The 20,007-nt window shown below is 42.2% G+C and overlaps 1 protein-coding gene across 6 annotated transcripts; it reads right to left on the bottom strand.

The window, feature by feature from the left end:
• Positions 1-984: 984 nt before the first annotated feature.
• On the bottom strand, positions 985-18,552 carry LOC133244305 (golgin subfamily A member 6-like protein 25). 6 transcript variants are annotated; one of them, XM_061411304.1, is made up of 16 exons: positions 18,324-18,549; positions 12,156-12,230; positions 11,603-11,790; positions 9,447-9,495; positions 8,724-8,882; positions 8,185-8,372; positions 6,716-6,797; positions 6,238-6,393; positions 5,709-5,867; positions 5,182-5,360; positions 4,598-4,646; positions 3,920-4,078; positions 3,151-3,309; positions 2,637-2,795; positions 2,158-2,285; positions 985-1,200 (listed from the first exon to the last, which is right to left on the bottom strand). In XM_061411304.1, exons 2-16 carry the CDS (start codon positions 12,199-12,201, stop codon positions 1,144-1,146), a joined length of 1,917 nt encoding a protein of 638 aa, XP_061267288.1. In that variant the 5' UTR covers positions 12,202-12,230; positions 18,324-18,549; the 3' UTR covers positions 985-1,143. The 6 variants fall into 6 exon arrangements, with proteins under 6 accessions (XP_061267288.1, XP_061267286.1, XP_061267287.1 ...); XM_061411302.1 differs by having other exon boundaries at positions 2,101-2,285; positions 18,324-18,547; XM_061411303.1 differs by having other exon boundaries at positions 2,101-2,285; positions 11,603-11,787; positions 18,324-18,546.
• Positions 18,553-20,007: the final 1,455 nt, after the last annotated feature.

Here is a 20,007-nt window from a genome sequence, read left to right as displayed (position 1 = left end):
AATCACTTAAACCAATATACAGATTTTTAAAAATCAAAGAAGTTTCTGTGAAAGTGGTGACAACAAAAATGAACAAAAAATGATAAACATGAAAATGTAAAAGAGGACATCAAAATCATAAAATGTGTATCTTTGAGTTTTATGTCACTTAAAAATAAATTCAAGTTTCCACATTTATTTTATAATTATCTGACATTTACTGTTTTTATCAAGATTATTTTTAATGTTTAAATCTAAAGTCAAGCTGGAATATTATTTGTGCAAGATTTATAAGCGATCTAGGCACTCTCATTCTATATGGCTGTCCAGTAGACTGACAGCACTTCATGTACTGTTTATATTGTCTCACTGATCTGAAATAACACTATTCACACAACCTTAATCAGGTATGTTGTTGGTTCTATTTTTAGACTATGCAGCATGCTGTTATTCTTTGTCTTCAGATTTATGCCTTGATGCCACATTGTTCTAATGACTGCAGTTCTATAAACTTCATTTATAGAAGAAATTATGGCTGAAAACTTCCCAAACCCTGTACCCCTTCTGAATTTTCATGGCTTTTTAATGTGTTTGATCAGCTCAATTTAAAATTTACAATCAGCTTTTGTGAAATTTTAACTCAAAACACATAAAATTTACAAGTGAAGTAACACAGTTGTTTTGTATAAGAAATTAGTCCTTTCCTCTCAAGAAACCAGTATACACAGTATACATATTCATTTGTATAATTATTCATATGTGACTTTCAGAAGCATTACTTAATAAAATTTTTCTTTTTTTCAAGATATTACAAATTTGACCTCTTTGTCTTCTACTCAGTTGCTTCCATTTCCACTTAAATTAATTATCCAGCCACACTAATTCTTTCCTTTGTGGGCCAGGAATTGATGTTCTATAGTAGATGATTTTTCTATTTTTTACATTAAAACTTTAATGATAAAAGAAAAAGTACATACATAGATAGAAATAATCCAGATCAAAAAAGCACTTGTGAAAACTTTTAATATTACCAAAATTTAAAAGAAACAAACAAAAAATCTGAGTAATTAGTGACCACACATGTTTTATATTCTCCCAAACTGAGATTAAAACAAAAGGCTGTGAAGTATTTTCTTTGTCATTATCTTCCTGTGTCTATGAAGTTCAGTACTTTTCAGTGTTTTCCTCATTATCCTTGTCATTATCATTGTTCACTGCAGCCTAAAAATGTATGATGTGTTAGTAAACAGAAAACTTTTCAAAATCTCAATATTTCAAAAACAAGGTTTTCCATTAACAGTTTATTTTCTTTTAAAGAGTTCTTTCTTAAAGGATCATGAGAAGTTATTATGCTCATCAGAAATATCTCCTGGTTTCGGTTTGGATGGTGAGAGGATGCATAGCACAAACTTACTCACACCCATCACTAGGGTTTCCCTACACTCCTAACCAGGCAAGAGGACAATTGTTATAAGACATTTCAGCCATGTTTATGCTATTTGGGTAAGGGCCTTCCTCGTGAATGGCACAAATTCTCTCCACATCTTAGAAATACTGAGAATTCCTAAATTGATCAAGAAAACTGATATAAATAATTCCAGATGGGAGAAGACAGAACTTCTCTACTGAAGGCTGACTCTGGCAGTTTAAACTCACCTGGGGACAACTGCAGCCAAATTAGGAGCTGGCAGTTGCCCATATTTCTAAGTCTGTGCATATTTGAATGCTTTAGGTTAGCAAGGATCTATATTAGGGTCTTTGATGTAGTAGCAGCCTGAAAACTAGCAGGAAGCTTAGTAACGTGAACCAATATCTGCTTCTGAGAACATCCACCTGAAAACCCTAGGAATCCCTCTTAATACTGGCTCCAGGAAAAGTCCAAAAATCAACCAGGAATCCCTCAAAACAGCAGCACAAGCCCTGGGAAAGTTGTCTATAAAATTCTTGAAAGTATCAAGTGTCCAGACATAAACCATTTAAATCCCAGGGTTTCTAGTGAATCTAACGCAGTAAAGAATCATGGTGCTTCTCTCTACAACTTTGCTTTAATTTTCACCCATCCCTTCCTGAGGTTCCAGGGCTCTGTTCCACAGTCACTGCCCAGACCCAGACCAGACTCACCTCCAGCATCTCAATCCTCTCATTCATCTTTCTCAGAAAATTGTCTCTTTCTCTCACCTTTTCTGTCATTTGGACTCTAAATACCTTGAAGGCTCTTTCTTGGTCCTCAAACTTTTGTTGCAATTCTTTAAGCTTTTGCTCTAAAAGCTTTTCCCTCTCAGCAGCCTCTCTTTTGGCCTGCTCTTCTGTTCCAGGAAAATTATACATAGGGAAGAAAAAACAGTCAGAGGTACAATCCCCAACCCCCAACCCACCACTTTCTCAGTGACCATACTTTCTTGAAAAAAGCAGATGGGCATGTCTGAATTCACCTGTGCCCACACATCAAGGGCAGGTGTGAGAGTGTGCTAGGACAGGTGCTGACCAGCTGGCTGGACCCACAACCATAACTGGCCTGTTGTTTTCATAGGTAGTACAGTGTGTTCAGAGAAGGAAAAGAAGGGCCCTGCTTCTGGAAGTTCCTCCAGTCAGAGTTCTCAGAGAAACACTGCAGGAACCTCCCCAACCCACTGTGAAATGAGCTCTGCCCTCAGTACCTGCTGAGGCCTTTTCATTTTCTCTCATCTCCTCTGTCATTTCAGTTCTTAATTTCTGGAAGACTCTTCCTTGGTCCTCCAAATTTTGCTGCAATTCTTTAACCTGTTTTTCAAGAGACTCCTTTTCCCTCTCAGTGGCCTCTCCTCTGATCTGCTCTTCTGCTCCAGGAAGAGTTTAGAGAAGGAAGGAAACAATAGTCAGACCTGAGAGCTACAACCCCCAAATCCCAACCCTCCATATCCTCAGTAACAAAACTGTTCTGAAGAAGCAGGTGGACATTTCCACCTGTGCCTGTGACCACACATCAAGGGCAGATTTGGGAACATGCTAGGGAAGGCCCTAACTGGCTGGATGCACCCACACCTACAACTCTCCTTGGTATTTTCAGATGAAGCAGAGTGTGTTCACAGAAGGAAAAGAGCCTCCTCATTTCAGTAAGTTCTTTCCATCAGAGTCTCAGAGGGCACTGCAGGAACCTCCCCACCCCACTGTGAAATGAGTTCTCCCCTGTACCTGCTGAGACGTTTTCACTTTCTCTCATCTCCTCTGTCATTTCAGTTCTTAATCTCTGGAAGACTCTTCCTTGGTCCTCCAAATTTTGCTGCAATTCTTTAACCTGTTTTTCAAGAGACTCATTTTCCCTCTCAACAGCCTCTCTTCTGATCTGCTCTTCTGCTCCAGGAAAGGTTTAGAGAAGGAAGGAAACAACAGTCAGACCTGAGAGCTACAACCCCCCAAATCCCAACCCTCCATATCCTCAGGGACCAAACTGTCCCAAAGAAGTAGGTAGACATGTCCACATACACCTGCTGCTGCTGCTAAGTTGCTTCAGTCGTGTCCGACTCTGTGTGACCCCATAGACGGCAGCCCACCGGGCTCCTCTGTCCCTGGGGTTCTCCAGGCAAGAATACTGGAGTGGGTTGCTATTTCCTTCTCCAATGCCAGCGTGCATGCATGCTAAGTTGCTGCAGTCGTGTCCGACTCTGTGCGACCCTATGGGACAGCAGCCCACCAGGCTCCTCTGTCCCCGGGGTTCTCTAGGCAAGAATACTGGAATGGGTTGCCATTTCCTCCGCCACACCACATACACCTAGGAACATGCTAAGAAAGGCCCTGACTGGTGGGCTGGACCTACAACCACAACTCTGGTTATTTTCAGATGAAGCAGTGTGTGTTCACAGGAGGTAAGGAAGCTCCCTGTTTCAGGAAGTTCTTTCTGTCAGTCTCAGAGGGCACTGCAGGAACTTCCCCACCCCGCTGTGAAATGAGCCCTCCCCTGTACCTGCTGAGGCTTTCTCTCTTTCATTCAACTCCTCTGTCATTTTGTCTCTTAATACTTCGAAGACTTTTTCTTGGTTCTCCGATTTTTGCTGCAGTTCTTTAACCTTTTGTTCAAGAGGCTCGTTTTCCCTTTCAGCTGCCTCTCTTTTGGCCTGCTCTTCTGCTCCAGGAAGATTTTAGAAAGGGAAGAGAACAACAGTCAACCCCGAGAGGTACAGCCCTCCACTCTGTTAGTGACCAAACTGTCATGAAAAATGAGATACTACTACTACTACTAAGTCACTTCAGTCGTGTCTGACTCTGTGCGACCCCATAGACGGCAGCCCACCAGGCTCCCCTGTCCCAAGGATTCTCCAGGCAAGAACACTGGAGTGGATTGCCATTTCCTTCTCCAATGAAAAAGGAGATGGACATGTCTAAATACACCTGTGACCACACACAAGGGCAGGTTTGGGAATCTTCTAGGAAAGGCCCTGACTGAGTGACTGGACCAGCAACCACAATTAGCCTTGTTTTTTCAGATGAAGCAGAGTGCATTCCCAGAATGAGAGCTCCCAGCTTCTAGAATTCCCTCCTGTCAGAGTTTGAGAGGGCACTGCAGGAGCCTCCCCACCCCACTGTGAGCTGAGCTCTCCTCTCTACCTGCTAGGTTTCTTTCCTGCATCACAAAGGAGCTCACCTTTCTTCATGTCCTGTTCCTCTAGTGTTTCTAGTAACCTCAGTAAGCGCTGGAGATCAGAAAGAGGCAAAGACATGTCAGGCAGGTCTCACCTGTGCTGAACTTCCACTAAAATATTCTGAGAAATGAACTCCTCTGAGTAACATTCCTGTGTTGCTTCATATTTTTCATAGGCTGGATTTTACTGCTTGCAACCCTTCTGGTAACATCTGATCTTGGATAATATGTACAAATTTTCAAATTCTACACCACACTCTTCTTCCAGGAGCATTCCATAAAGCACATTCCCCAAGTGAAATCACTGTACATACTTTGGTAAATTTGTGTCAATGATATCATACATTTTCAATATTTGAAATTTATGGTTTGTGAAATATAACTCAATAAAACTGTAAGAACTTGAAACTTGAAGTTTAACTTAAATTGTTACAGAATCTTGTTTAAAACTCAGGGCCTCCAGTGAATTAGAAGCAGTGAAGAACAATAGTGCTTCTCTCTATGACTTTGTTTTATTTTTCACCCACCCCTTCCTGAGGGCTCAGGCTTTGTTCCAAACTCACTGCCCAGACCCAGACCAGACATACTTCCAGCATCTGAATCCTCTCATTCATCTTTCTCAGAAGGTCGTCTCTTTCTCTCATTTCCTTTGTGAGTTTGTCTCTAAATCTCTCGAACGTTTTTTCTCGGTCCTTCAACTTTTGCTGCAATTCTTTAACCATTTGCTTCTTTTCCCACATAGCATCCTCCCATTGGGCCAGCATTCCTGCTCCCGGAAGATTTTAGAGAGAGAAGAGAAGAAAACAACCGTCAGCACTGAGAGCTACAAGCCCACAACCAATAACCCTTGCTTTCTGAGTAACCAAACCGTCTGGGCAAAGCAGATGGACATGTCTAAATTCACCTGTGACCACACATAAGGGCAGGTGCGAGAATGTGCTAGAAAAGGGGATGACTGGTTGGACCTCTAACCACAATTCACCTTGTTATTTTCAGATGTAGCAGAGTGTGTTCACAGAAGGAGAGGAAGCTCTATTTCTGGAAGTTCCTCCTGTCGGAGTCATAGAGGGCACTGCAGGAACCCACCCTACCATGAGCTGAGTCTACCCTATACCTGCTGAGGTCTTTTCTCTTTCTCTTTGCTTCTCTGTCTTTTTGACTCCTAATTCCTCAGAGACCCTTTCTTGGTCTTCCAGCTGTTCTTGCAGCTCTTTAACCTTTTGCTCAAGAAGTTCCTTTTTCCTCTCAGCTGCCACTCTCTTGGCATACTCTTCTGTTCCAGGAAGATGTTAGAGAGATGAGGAAACAACAGTTAGATCTGAGAGTTATAACCCTTCACACACCACACCCCTCCCCCCACAACCGTCCAATTTCTCAGTGATCAAACTGTCATTAAAAAGCATATGGAAATGTCTGGATTCACCAGTGTTACACACCAAGGGCAGGGTAGGAAATCTCCTAGGAAAATCCCTGACTGGCAGGCTGGACCTACAGCCGCAACCAGCATTATTATTTTCTGATATAACAGAGTACGTTCACACAGGGCAGGAAGCTCCCTGCTTCTGGAAGTCCCTCCCATCAGACTCCTAAAGGGCACTGAAGGAACCTCCCCACCCCATTGTGTGCTGAGCCCATTCGTGTACCTGCTGAAATATTTTGTCTTTCTCTTGTTTTCTCTATCATTTTGCCTACACATTCTTCGAAGTCTTTTTTTTGGTCCTCCACCTTTTGACTTATCTCCTTATACTTTTGCTCAAGAAGCTCCTTTTCCCTCTCAGATGGCTCTCCTTTAGTGCATTCTGCTCATCCAAGAAGTTTTTAGAGAGGAAAGAAAACAACAGTCATCCCTGAGAGGTACAACCTCTACCCACTAAACCTTCACTTTCCCAGTGACCAAACTGTTGTGAAAAAGGAGATGGTCATGGCTGTAGTCACCTGTAACTACATATCAAGGGCAAGTTTAGGGAATGACTGGTTGACTGGGCCTAAAACCACAAGCCACCTTATTTTCAGATGAAACAGAGCATATTCACAGAAGTTCCAGAAGTTCATCCTGTCAGAGTTCTCAGAGGGGACTGCAGGAACCTCCCCACCCACAGTGAGCAGAGCCCTCCCCCATACCTGCCAAGGTCTTGGCTGCATTACAAAGCTCATCTGTCTTCTTGCAGCATTCCCCTAGCTCGTCCTTTATCATCCCCAAGATCTGGAGACACAGAGTGGCAGACACGTCAGGCCGGTCAAACATGAACTCCCCATTGATATATTCTGAGAAAAGAACTATTCTCAATAATATTACCTGGTTGTGTTCAACTGCCTACAAGTTTCTAAAATCCTGCCTACCTCACTAACTCTCCAGCCTCCTCTGCTAGTGTTGCTTCCACCATCCATGAAGGTTCCACTAGTCAGAAAAATGGGCAGTTTTACAAATATTTAACCTTGGTCCCCTTCATATTTTCTGTATGCTGTTTTTCCTGCTTCTGGCTCTTCAGATAACATTCTACCATAGAGAATATGCACAAATTTTTCAAAATTTACATCACACACCTTTTCTGGGAACATTCACTAAACCACCTTCCCTATATGAAATCACTGTACTTTTATGTGCATAAATTTGTATCAATCATACATGTACATTTAATTAAATATAGTTGTACATTCAAATCCCTGAAATCTATGGCTTGTGAATTACATCTCTATGAAACTGTTTAAATAAACCTGAATCTCTGCATCTCAGAAAAAAAGTGCTGAAATACTATAAGACATACTGGTAAGTATCTTTATTCCTTGAGTTTCTAGGTGAAATGTAGGGATTTTAATATAATGTCTATAGTTCCTCACAGCTGTAGCTTCCTCAGATTCTATCTATAGTGCATGAATAACAGCAATACAACTAAAAGCATAATAAAGATAAAGAAAGCTTTGGTAGGAGAAGCTCTGCAGAGGAGCTTGATTTGCTCTGAATGGGAGTAAGTACACAGTAAAAGTAACAATCTCAAAATAACTTGTCTTTTCTAAGCATATAAGGAAATTATGCAAGTGTTTAGTCAAGGAAGACATCTGTACTGACATTGCTTCAGAGGTCAGACAGATGTCCAGAGAAAGTGCTTCAGTTTGGAATAGAATATTATAGTCTATTAGAACTCTTTCAGAGAAATCAGGATCCCCCTACAATGAATAGCACTAAATCTGTGTCAACTGTTAAGAAAAATGATGAGGTACTGTTTCAGTAACTTATCCTACTTGCCTTAAACATATCAGAATGTCTACTTGTTAAACCTGGGAGCCCCATTTAATACTGATTCCATGAGATCAACCAGGAAACTCTCAAAACAGCAGCACAAGGCTTGGAAAAGTTATTTATATTCTATAAATGTTTGGAGATACCAAGGTCCTCAGGGACTCTTCAAAAACTGTGAACTGAACCCAAATGCCTGGATATAAGCCATTACAATCCCAGAGCTTCTAGTGAATTGAAAGCAAAAGAGAATAGTTCTTCTCTCTGTGATTATGCTTTAATTTCCACCCACCCCTTCCTGAGGTCCCAATACTTTTTCCACAGGCACTGACTGCCCAGACCCATACTAGGTTACCTCCAACATCTCAAACCTCTCGTTCATCCTTCTTAGAAGGTTTTCTCTTTCTCTCATCTTTGTCGTTTTGAGTCTAACTTCCTTCAAGATGGCACTTCTGTCGCCCTCCATCTTTGACTGTAATTCTTTAGCCTTTTGTTCAAGAGGTTCCTTTTCCCTCTCAGTTGCCTCTCCTCTGGCCCACTCTTCTGCTCCAGGAAGGATTTAGAGGAGGAAGAAAACAACAGTCAGATTTGAGACCTATACTCTCCAGCACCCAACCCTCCTTTCTTGACCAAAATGTAGAAGCAGGTGGACACGTAAAACATTTCAAGTCACTTGTGACCACACATCAAGGCCAGTTTGGGGAGTGTTCTAGGAAAGGCCCTGGCAGCCTGGTTGGACCTACATCAACTTACCTTGTTGTTTTCAGATATAGCTTAGAGTGTGTTCAGAGAAGGAGAAGAGGGTCCTTGTTTTTGGAAATTACTCCTGTAGCAGTCTCACAGAGCACTGCAAGAACCTCCCCACCCCACCGTGAGCAGAACTCTCCCCCGTACCTGCTGAGGTCTTCTCTCTTTCTCTTATCTCCTTTCTCACTCTGGCTGTTAATCTCTCCAAAACTCTCTTTTGGTTCTCCAACTGTCGCTGCAGCTCTTTAACCTTTCGCTCAGAAGGGTCTTTTTCCCTCTCACTTGCCTCTCTTTTGATCTGCTCCTCTGTTCCAGGAAGATTTTTAGAGAGGAAAGGAAACAACAGTCAACTCCAAGAGCTTCAACCTCTCATCCCCCAAACCTCCACATTCAGTGACCAAACTGTCTGAAAAAAGATAGACATGTTTGAATTCACCTGCGACCACACATAAGGGCAAGTGTGAAAACATGCTAGGAAAGGCCATGACTGGCTGGCTAGATCTACAACCACAACTCTCCTCGTTATTTCAGATGTAGCAAAGTGAGTTCACAAGAGGCGAGGAAGCTCGTCCTTCTGGAAGTTCTCCTGTCAGAGTCTCAGAGAGCACTGCAGGAACCTCTCCTCTCTACTGTGAGGAGAGCCCACCTTGTACCTGCTGAGGTCTTTTCTGAATCATGAAGAATCTTTCTTTTTTTCAAATTTTAATCAATATTTTATTTTTTTTAATTGGAAGAAAATTGCTTTAGAATGTTGTTTTGGTTTCTGTCTTACAACATGAATATACAACATGAATATACAACATAATTATATATATACACATATACATATACATATATCCACTCTTTCTTGAGGCTCTCTCCACTCCTCACCTTTCTTCATGTAGTATTCCTCTTGTTCTTCCCTTATCTTTCTTAAGATCTGGAGACACAAAGGAGCAAAGACATGTCAGGCAGGTCAAACTTAAACTTCCACTGAAACATTCTGAGAAATGAACTGTTTCAAGCAACACTTCCTGGTTGCTTCTCACTGCCTACAGGTAAATTTTCCAGGTCCCACCTACCTGGCTACCCCTGCAGCCTCCTCACCATGGTGCTTCCCCTCAACATGCTAGCTTCCACCCATCAGAAGAATGTGCAGTTTTATAAGTATGCAAACTTGGAGACTTTTATATTTTTCATATGCTGTTTTTTTCTGCTTTTGACTCTTCTGATAACATCCCACCTTGAATAAGATGCACCAGTTTTTCAAAATTTACATCATATGCCTCTTTCAGGAAGATTTCAGAGAACACCTTCCCCATGTGAAAACTAGTGTACATTCACATGAGTAATTCTTATCAATCATGTGTTTTTAAGAAATGAAATTTTATTGGTAGTTTTTTTTTAAATTATCTCTCAATAAAATTGTTTAAGAAAACTTGAGTTACTCCATCTGGGAAAATAGTCTCTTTGTGGCTACTAATAAGTGTCAACTCCTTGAGCCATGTTTGCAAGATGTTTAATTTACATTATATAATCTCTATGGTTCCTTGCAGTTGTAGCATCCTGAGATTCTATCTACAGGATATGGTTAACAGTAATATAACTAAAAGCAAAGTAAAGATGAAGACTCATCTTGTAAGAGAATCTTCCCAGAGAAACTTGGTTTACTGTGAATATAGAGAATGTACAAAAAAAGCAACAAGCTAAAAATAAGCTAGGTGTGTTCCAAGTAGATACGGAAACTTTGGGCATGTTCTGTCAAGGACATCTGAGTGCCTTTGCTCTTCTTCAGAGGTCAGACAGTTTTCCAGAAAAAGTGCCTGAGTTTGGAACAGGAGAAGATTACTTGGAGTAATATAGTGATTTAGACTCTCTTAAAGGAATCAAGATCCTGCTACTATGATGGTGGTTTAGTCACTAAGTCGTGTCCAACTCTTGCGAATCCATGGATTGTATAGCCCGCCAGGCTCCCCTGTCCGTGGGGTTTCTCAGGCAAGAATACTGTACCGGGTTGGTCTTCCCAACCCAGGGATTGAATCCAAGTCTCCTGCATTGCAAGTAGATTCTTTACCACTGAGCCATCAGGGTTTGAATAGTAGTAAATCTGTAGCCAATAAGATGGCATTGAGGTAAAGTGGGTGACATGAAGAATCAACTATTAAGACAAATTACATGTACTACTCCAGTAACATCTCCAGCATCTAGTAGATACACTCAGAATAACCACCTGATAACGCTGCGAATCCTATTTAATACTGACTCCATGAGATCATCCAGGAATCCCTCAAAACAGCAACATAAGCTCTGGGAGAAGTTTTTATTTTTAAATTAATTAATTTATTTTAATTGGAGGCTAATTACTTTATAGTATTGTGGTGGTTTTTGCCATACACTGACATGAATCAGCCATGGGTGTACATGTATCCCCCATCCTGAACTCTCCTCACATCTCCCTCCCCATCCCATCCCTCAGGGTTGTCCCAGTGCACCGGCTTTGAGTGCCCTGTTTCATGCATCGAACTTGGACTGGTGATCTATTTCATATATGGTAATATACACGTTTCAATGCTATTCTCTCAAATCATGGGAAAGTTATTTATAAATGCTTGGAGGTTCCAAGGTCCTCCTGGAATCTTCAGAAACTCACTGTGATCAGAACCCAAATGCTTGGATTTAAGCCATTAAAAGGGCTTCCCTGGTGGCTCAATGGTAAAGAATCCACCTGCCAATGCAGGAAACACAGGTTTGATCCATGGGCTGGGAAGATCCCCTGGAGAAGGAAATGGCAACCCACTCCAGTATTCTTTCCTGGATAATTCCATGGACAGAGGAGCCTGGCAGGCTACAGTCCAGGGGGTTGCAAGGAGTCAGACACACTTTAGCAACTAAATAACAAATCATTAAAAACTCAGAGCTTCTAATGAGTCAAAAACAGTCAAGGACCATGGTGCTTCTCTCTATGACTTTGCTTTAATTTCCACCCATCCCTTCCTGGGGTTTGAGGACTTTTTCTACCATCACTGCCCAGACCCACACCAAGTTACCTCCAGCCTCTCAATCCTCTTGTTCATCCTTCTCAGAAGGTTGTCTATTTCTCTCATCTTGCTGGTGATTTTGACTCTAAATATCTTGAAGGCTCTTTCTTGGTTCTCTAACATTTGTAGCAGCTCTTTAATCTTTTGCTCAAGAAAATCCTTTTCCCTCTTAGCTGCTTCTCTTTCGTACTGCTCTGCTGGTCCAGGAAGATGTTAGAGAGAGGAGAAAACAAAAGTCAGTCCTGAGAGCTACAACCTCTCATCCCTCAAACCTCCACCTTCTCAGTGACCAGACTGTCTTGAAAAAGCAAATGGACATGACATGTCTGACTTCACCTGTGACTGTACATCAAGGGCAGGTTTGGGAATGTGCTAGGGAAGACTCTGACTGGCTGCCTGGACCTACAACCACAACTCCATTATTATGAGATGAAACAGAGTGTGTTCATAGAAGGAGAAGGTCCCTGCTTCTGGAAGTTCTTCCTGTCAGAGTCTCAGGGGCCACTGCAGCAGAACTGTGAGCAGAACCCCACCCCACTGTGAGCAGAACCCTCACCTGTACCTGCTGAGGTCTTTTCTGTATCATGAAGGATCCCATCTTTATTCATGCAGCTTTCTTCTAATTCTTCTTTTAGCTCTGGAGACAGAAAGGGGCAAAGACATGTCAAGCAGGTCATATCTAGAATTCCATTAAAGTGTTCTGACAAATGAACTGTTCTGAATAACATTCGCTGGTTGCTTCCAACTGCCTACAAATGCAATTTCCAAGATTCTGCCCACCTCCCTACCCCTGCACCTCCTTGCCAGTGTTGACTCCCCTCAACTCCACCAAACCACATGCTAGCTTCCACTAGTCAGAAGAATGTGCAGGTTTACAAATAGTAACTATAAGCCCTTTCATATTTTTCACAATCTTTTTTCTGTTTGTGGTTCTTCTGGAGACATCCCACCCTGCATAGTATGTAAAAATATTTCACAGTTTACATCCCACACATCTTCCAGGAAGATTTCTGAAAACACCTTCTCCATGTGAAATCACTGTACATTTACCCTGGTACATATGTTCAGTTCAGTTCGGTCACTCAGTCGTGTCCGACTTTTTGCAGCCCCATGGATAACAGCATGCCAGGCTTCCCTGTCCATCACCAACTCCCAGAGCTTACTCAAACTCATGTCCCATCGAGTCATCATGGGACATCCTCTGTCTTCCCCTTCTTCTCCCACCTTCAATCTTTCCCAGCATCAGGGTCTTTTCCAATGAGTCAGTTCTTCACATTAGGTGACCAAAGTATTGGAGTTTCAGCTTCAGGATCAGTCCTTCCAATGAATATTCAGGACTAATTTCCTTTAGGATGGATTGGTTTGATCTCCTTGCAGTCCAAGGGACTCTCAAGAGTCTTCTCCAACACCACAGTTTGAAGGCATCAATTCTTTGTCATTCAGCTTTCTTTATGATCCAAATCTCACATCCATATGTGACTACTGGAAAAACCATAGCTTTGACTAGATGGATCTTTGTTGGCAAAGTAATGTCTCTGCTTTTTAATATGCTGTTCTAGGTTGGTCATAGCTTTTTTTCCAAGGAGCAAGCATCTTTTAATTTCATGGCTGTAGTCACCATCTGCAGTGATTTTGGAGCCCAAGAAAATAAAGTCTCACTGTTTCCACTGTTTCCCCATCTATTTGCCTCAAAGTAATGGGACTGGATGCCATGATCTTAGTTTTCTGAATGTTGAACTTTAAGCCAACTTTTTCACTCTCCTTTTTCACTTTCATCAAGAGGCTTTTTAGTTTTTCTTTGCTTTCTACCATAAGGGTGGTGTCATCTGCATATCTAAGGTTATTGATATTTCTCCAAGCAATCTTGATTCCCACTTGGGCTTCATCCAGCCTGGCATTTCACATGATGTACTCTACATATAAGTCAAATAAGCAGGGTGACAATATGTAGCCTTAATGTACTCCTTTCCCAATTTGGTACATTTTTATCAACTATAAATTTTAAATGCATTAAATTTATGGTGTTTTACACCTCAATAAAACTGTTTAAAGAAACTTGAATTACTCCCACCTCAGAAAAAGAAACTGAAATACTCTAAGACTACTAGCAACTTTCTAAGCCCCCTGAGTCTTCTGTATGAAATGTTGGTTTGTATTATGGTTGCTCACAGTTGTAGCATCCTAAGATTTTTCATATTATGGTTCCTTACATTTGCAGCATCCTGAGATTCAATATACAGGACATGGTTTATAGTAATACCACTAAACGCAAAGTAAAGAAATATCTGGTAAGAGAATCTTCCCAGAGAAACTTGGGTTACAATGAATGGGAGAGAGTACACAGTAAAAGCAACAAGCTCAAAATAACTTAAGTGTGTTTATAAGTTTCAGTCAAGGAGGACATCTGAATTCTGTACTGACTTTGCTTCAGTGGTCAGACAGATTTCCAGAAAAATTGCTTGACTTTGGGAAAGTGTGAGTGTTAGTTGCTCAGTTGTTTCCAACTCTTTGCAATCCCATGGACTGTATACCTCCAGGCTCCTCTGTCCATGTCTTGTCAGTATTCCAGGCAAGAATACTGGAGTGGATTGCCATTCCCTTGTCCAGGAGATCCTCCAAACCCAGGGATCGAACCCATTGCAGGTCTCCCGCATTACAGGTGGATTCTTTACCATCTGAGCCACCAAGGAAGCACTGAGCTTGGGAGAGAAGGCCATAAATTGGAGTAATATAATCTATTAGAACACTCTACTCAAAAGAATCAGAATCTTTCTACTATGAATGGTAGTAAACCTGTGGATAACAGTGTGGCTTCAAGGTATCAGAGGTAACATGAAGCATCAACCATTAAGACAAATTATCATGTACTACTTCAATGACTGGTTTGTCATATTTGATGGAGTAGTCCATTGTTGTTGTTGTTTAGGTGCTAAATCGTGTCCGACTCTCTTGTGACCCCCTGGACTGTAGCCTACCAGGCTCCTCTGTCCATGGGATTCCAGGCAAGAATACTGGAGTGAGTTGCTATGCCCTCCTCCAGGGGATCTTCCTGACCCAGGGCTTTGAACTTGTGTCTCCTACACCGGCAGACAGGTTCTTTACCACTGAGCAGCCAGGGAAGCCTGGAGTACTCCATTACATCTTCTCTGTAGGCCATCTTTGACAGGACCATTTTTGTGGAAACCTCCTTCTGCATAGCTGCTCAGTTTCCACACGAGGATAGAGGTTCTCCAAACAAGGAACCACCATCGTTGAAGGCATCCAGGAAGGTCGCCACAAGCATTCACAGTACTGGATAAGTCAGCCATGATGAATGATCAATAACTCTGAAACTACAAATCTGTACAAAACTACACATCTAAATGATTTTTTAATCATTTACCATATCCATGTAGTATCAACGTGAATGTGAGCAAACTCCACGAGATAGGAGAGGACAGAGGAGCCTGGTGTGCTGCAGTCCACCAGGGGTCTGCAGGTGGACTGCAGGTGTGCTGCAGTTTGTGCAGGGGTCACAAACAGTCAGACGCAACTTAGCAACCAAATAACGACCAAATATTTGGTAGGAAATTTGGTATTTCCTACGCAACTTAGTGACCAAATATTTGGTAGGAAATTTGGTATTTCCTACCTATTTCCTACGCAACTTAGCAACCAAATATTTGGTAGGAAATTTGGCATTTCCTACCAAACAATAAGCAGGAAAATCTTCATAAACCACATCTCCTGCTACTAAATTAGTGATTTCCTTTCTATTAATCTTTATGGATCTCCAAGTCACTGCATTTTAAAAATGAAAGTATCTTTTTTCAGGTAACATACTCTGGTGTATTCTGAAAGAAGAATTTCCCAGGAAAACATATTAAAAATAAAACAGAGCAGTGAAGCTAATGCTGAGGGAGGACCTGGGACTAAGATGACCTTGGGAACACAAACCATGAAATGTTAAGACACAGATTTCATGCATCTCTTCTGTTTCCTGGTCTTAGTTGTTGAGAACAGCTTAGAATTAGTGATAGGGATAGCAAGTATTCATCAAAATCTGAGATGATCGACAACTCCAGTTTGACATATGACAAATCAATGAAATACAGTATCTTTAGAACCATTTATACTATTCAAGAGATTGGAGGAGTTTGGGATCCAAAAGGGAAACAGTTTTTGTTTCTTTTCTTTTTTAGAAGTCATCAAAATCCTTTTGGCCACACAGTTTAACAATCACCCTCTATGTAGGGAAATTGGGTCATCAGAAAATTGGTTTTGTTTTTCCAAATAGAAATGTGGGTCAACATCAAGAAAAAGATGTATGTTAAAAAAAAAAAAAGAAAAACATGTGTGTAATAAACCAATAAAAAGTATATCTTAATTAAAAAGTCAATGAAGAATATCTGTTCTTCGGTGAAGTATAACTGTTCAAAAATATCCATGTAAAAAGACTCAGAACTGAACTCTTCCCTCAGGAGGGTCTGCACAACTCTTGGACATGTCTACCACAGGACTACATTAAGGAAGAAGAAAGAAAGAAAGAAAGTAGCTCAGTCATGTCCAACTCTTTGTGACCCCATGGACTGTAGCCTACCAGGCTCTTCTGTCCATGGGATTTTCCAGGCAAGAATACTGGCGTGGGTTGCCATTTCCTTCTCCAGGAGAGCTTCCCGACCCAGGGATTGAACCCAGGTCTCCTGCATTGTAGGCAGATGCTTTACCATCTGAGCCACCAGGGAAGTTTGAGATAACTTCCCTGGAAGAAGGAAGCACTGCTTGTTTCCCAGAAGTGCTGAGTTGGTCCTTCCCAATTTTCAGAAAGTATCCAGAAACAAGCAGCCCCACGGGGTGTCAGAGGCAACTTGGACCTGAGCAATGGCTTACAACCAAGGCCAGGAGGCAACATGCTTGTTTCCCAACTTTTAAGGGTGTGACTGGGCATAAAATGAGGCTGCCATGTTTAGGCTGCCTATTTGTTTTGGGGTATCATTTTTTTTTCCTTATTCAATAAATAAAACCAGCCAGAACTGTCTGAGTCAAGTATGGTCTTGGTCTTCACTCAAAAAAAAAAAGGTGTAGGTAGTGAATCTAGTGTGGAGCCCTGTTGAGAACCGTGATGAGTCTCTCAATGCATATACAAGTGAGAAAACTTGAGGTCATGGATGGAGAAAATGTGTCTTTCCCCTACCCCCTCTCCAAAGAACCAGGAGAAGATCCTAATCTCTCATCTCTCCAGGCAGGGTTCTTTCCACCCCATGGGCTGTCCTGGCTATGTGACAGGATGTGAGGCTGTCAGCTCCAGCTACCACTGGTACAAATGGAAAAGCTGAGTTTTCCCAGAACTAAAGCCAGCATCTGAATCCTTCAGTCCAGACCATCAGGCTATATTCTCTCTCACCTCTCCATTCCTCACATACCATTTTGAAGGAGAAATTAAGAGTTCTGATCTCAAGACTAATTTACATGCAAAAGAAAGTTGACGGATTAACATATCTATTCCAGAGCTCTTCAGATCAGTGAGTTCCAGAAAAAGCTCCCAGTTATTTACCACTCATCCTTGCTCTCTTTTTTCCTCCCACTTTTCTGCTGCTATTTTATGGAAAGTGTTAGTTGATCAGTCTTGTCTGACCTGCAACCCCATGGACTGTAGCCCACCAGGCTCCTCTATTCCTGGAATTCTCCAAGCAAGAATACTGGAGAGGGTAGCCATTCTTTTCTGCATGGGGATCTTTCCGACTCAGGGAACAAACTCGTCTCTTGCATTGCAGGCAGATTCTTTACCTTCTGAGCCATTTTACAGAAGTTGAAAAGAAACTGAGACATGTTTTTCATTCTCACAAAGGGAATAGAACAAGAAACTGAAACTGAAAATAATGTTTGTGTTTTTGTCTTGCTTTGTTTTTGGTAAGGACTACACATTTGGAAACAATGAAGGAGAAAAAATAGGCTTAGACCTTATGGTTTATTTTAAGGGAAAGTGTGAGAATGAATTATTTCACATACATGCAACTCTGCAGAATTTTTGGAATATTATACATGGTTAATATGTAATAAGAATTTTTAAAAATAAACTTGTATGTTGCTGCTGCTACTAAGTCGCATCAGTCGTGTCCGTGTCCAACTCTGTGCGACCCCATAGATGGCAACCTACCAGGCTCCTCCATCCCTGGGATTCTCCAGGCAAGAACACTGGAGTGGGTTGCCATTTCCTTCTCCAATGCATGAAGTGAAAAGTGAAAGTGAAGTCGCGCAGTCGTGTCCAGCTCTTAGCGAGCCCATGGACTGCAGTCCACCAGGCTCCTCCGTATGTTGAGGACCTTCCTTTCTGTTTTGCCACTACCCAGCAGAGTAATCAGGAGGTGTCTTAGGTGGGAGGAGGAGGGAAGAGGGAAGAGAGAGGAGGGGGCAACCCCACTCAGCTCCTCTTTTAGGAGGCGGGATTTAGTCCCTCAGTCCTAAAAAGGACTTCAGCCCGCTTTTCCGAAGGTGAGGCGGGGTGGATTCCTCCTCCCAAGGGAGGCTCTTTGCAGCAGCCCGGGACTGAGTCCCCGGGAGGAGCAGCGTATGCAGGGACATGATTTCGCAGCCGCATCAGATCCAAAGGAAGACGCAAAACGGCCCTCACACCCTCCCGCCCAGGCAGCCGGCAGCCTCCCCTCCCGCAGTGTGGGGTCTACGCCAGGGGATCCACTGTTGTTAGCTAACAAAAATGTGCTTGGAAGGGGAAGTGTAGGAGGAAACTTACTTGGAGCACCGGGGTATCAAATTCCCAGCTGCTTTGGCTCTTCCCTGGGGCTCCCCTTGAGTCTGGTTCCTCCGGAAACCTGCTCTGCTCCTTAAAAGTTGAAAGGCGAGCAGGTTTTTACAGCCATGTGTCATGGGTGAGGTTTCTGAGTAATGAAACCGAAAGGACACATGCAGTATCCTACGGTTAATTGCTACAGGTTTTTTTTTCTTTCTTAACTGAGGCTAGAGACTCAGAATATGGGCAAAATCCAGGCAGCTCCCTCCTCCACAGTTGTCTTCGGGGCCCTTACTCCACAGTAGGAATACAGCAGCCGATGTAATTGTTTCTCAGGGATAATTTTGGTAAGGCAATAGAGGGGTTTTGGGTTTTAATTTTTTGCTTTGAATCTTTTTTTTTTTTTTTCCTGTCTGTCTCTCTTTTAAAAGTGCCCTTATTAATTGGGCTTCCCTGTGGCTCAGCTGGTAAAGAATCCGCCTGCAATGCAGCAGACCTGGGTTGGATCCCTGGGTGGGGAAGATCCCCTGGATAAGGGAAAGGCCACCCATTCCAGTATTCTTGCCTGAAGAACTCCATGGACAGAGGAGCCTGGCAGGGTATAGTCCATGGGGTCACAGAATTAAACCCAACTGAGTGACTAGCACTTTCACTTTTCATGCATAGCTTCACTGAGGAGGTATCATTTCTGTTGGATCTTAAAAAGTGAGTCAGTCTTTTTAAAAAAGTAACTGGAGGAAATAGATTTTAAAGCAAATGAAGGCAGTGAGCAGATGTATTAAAGTAGGGGCTACTCAGCCCCTAAGTAATCAGGTCCATGTAACCAGTGTAACAGACTCACTGAGAATAAAGTTGAAAGACTTGGTTCATAGACTGTATTCCGCAGGCAGAGACTTTGAAGGTTACTAGGAATGCTGAGTCATGTTTGAGCTCCCTCTCTCTGATGACAGAAAGAGAGAATAAAGTGAGGACACTGGAGATAGAGATGGTTTGGGATGGTGATTCTATAACTTAGAAGACATATTACAGTCCCACCACTCTAGGTTCCAGAGAGTCATTCAGAATTTCAGGTTCCTTCCATTCTGCTGTTTGGTACCCACTAAGACATCACAAATATGTGGAAATTCAAAGGTTGACTGCTGCCACATCAGCTGATATCCAGATCAGTTCAGTTCAGTCTGTCTGTCATGTCCAACTCTTTGTGACCCCGTGGACTACAGCACGCCAGGCTTCCCTGTCCATCACAAACTACCGGAGCTTGCTCAAACACGTCCACCGAGTTGGTGATACCATCCAACCATCTCATCCTCTATCGTCCCCTTGTTCTCCTGCCTTCAATCTTTCCCAGATAGTAAGATGGATAAGAGTGACTGGTGGAGAACAGGTTCAAGGTTCTCTGGCATAGACCCACAAGTAAGGTACATATACTTCTAATCACCTGGATGCAAGAGCAGGTAGAAAAGTAGGATCTCTACCTGGATTGCCATGAGCTCATCTCATAAAATAGAATCAATCATTGTGTTTACAGTTGAAAATTCTGTCAAACCACTAAAAGTATACCCAACAATATCAGAGACAGATTTTTAAAGTGTCTTAAACTTGTAACTTCTAGAGTTGAAATTTAACTGGGTTAAGGATAGTGACCCTGAACTTACTAAGACACAGATACTGACAATGAGGGTCGGGC

The sequence above is a fragment of the Bos javanicus genome, chromosome 3, assembly GCF_032452875.1.
Source record: "Bos javanicus breed banteng chromosome 3, ARS-OSU_banteng_1.0, whole genome shotgun sequence".
NCBI lineage: Eukaryota > Metazoa > Chordata > Mammalia > Artiodactyla > Bovidae > Bos > Bos javanicus.
This window is presented reverse-complemented; position numbering and strand designations above follow the sequence as displayed.

Bases quoted from the DNA above. Each gene is read 5' to 3' on its own strand.
- LOC133244305 (XM_061411299.1), bottom strand. From the start codon at position 12,201: ATGAATAAAGATGGGATCCTTCATGATACAGAAAAGACCTCAGCAG. The intron at 9,496-11,602 runs GTAACTTGGTGT...TTGTGTCTCCAG, and splicing joins AGAGGATTGAGAGGCTGGAG to ATCTTAAGAAAGATAAGGGA. The intron at 2,286-2,636 runs GTACTGAGGGCA...TTCCTGGAACAG, and splicing joins AAATGAAAAGGCCTCAGCAG to AAGAGCAGGCCAAAAGAGAG.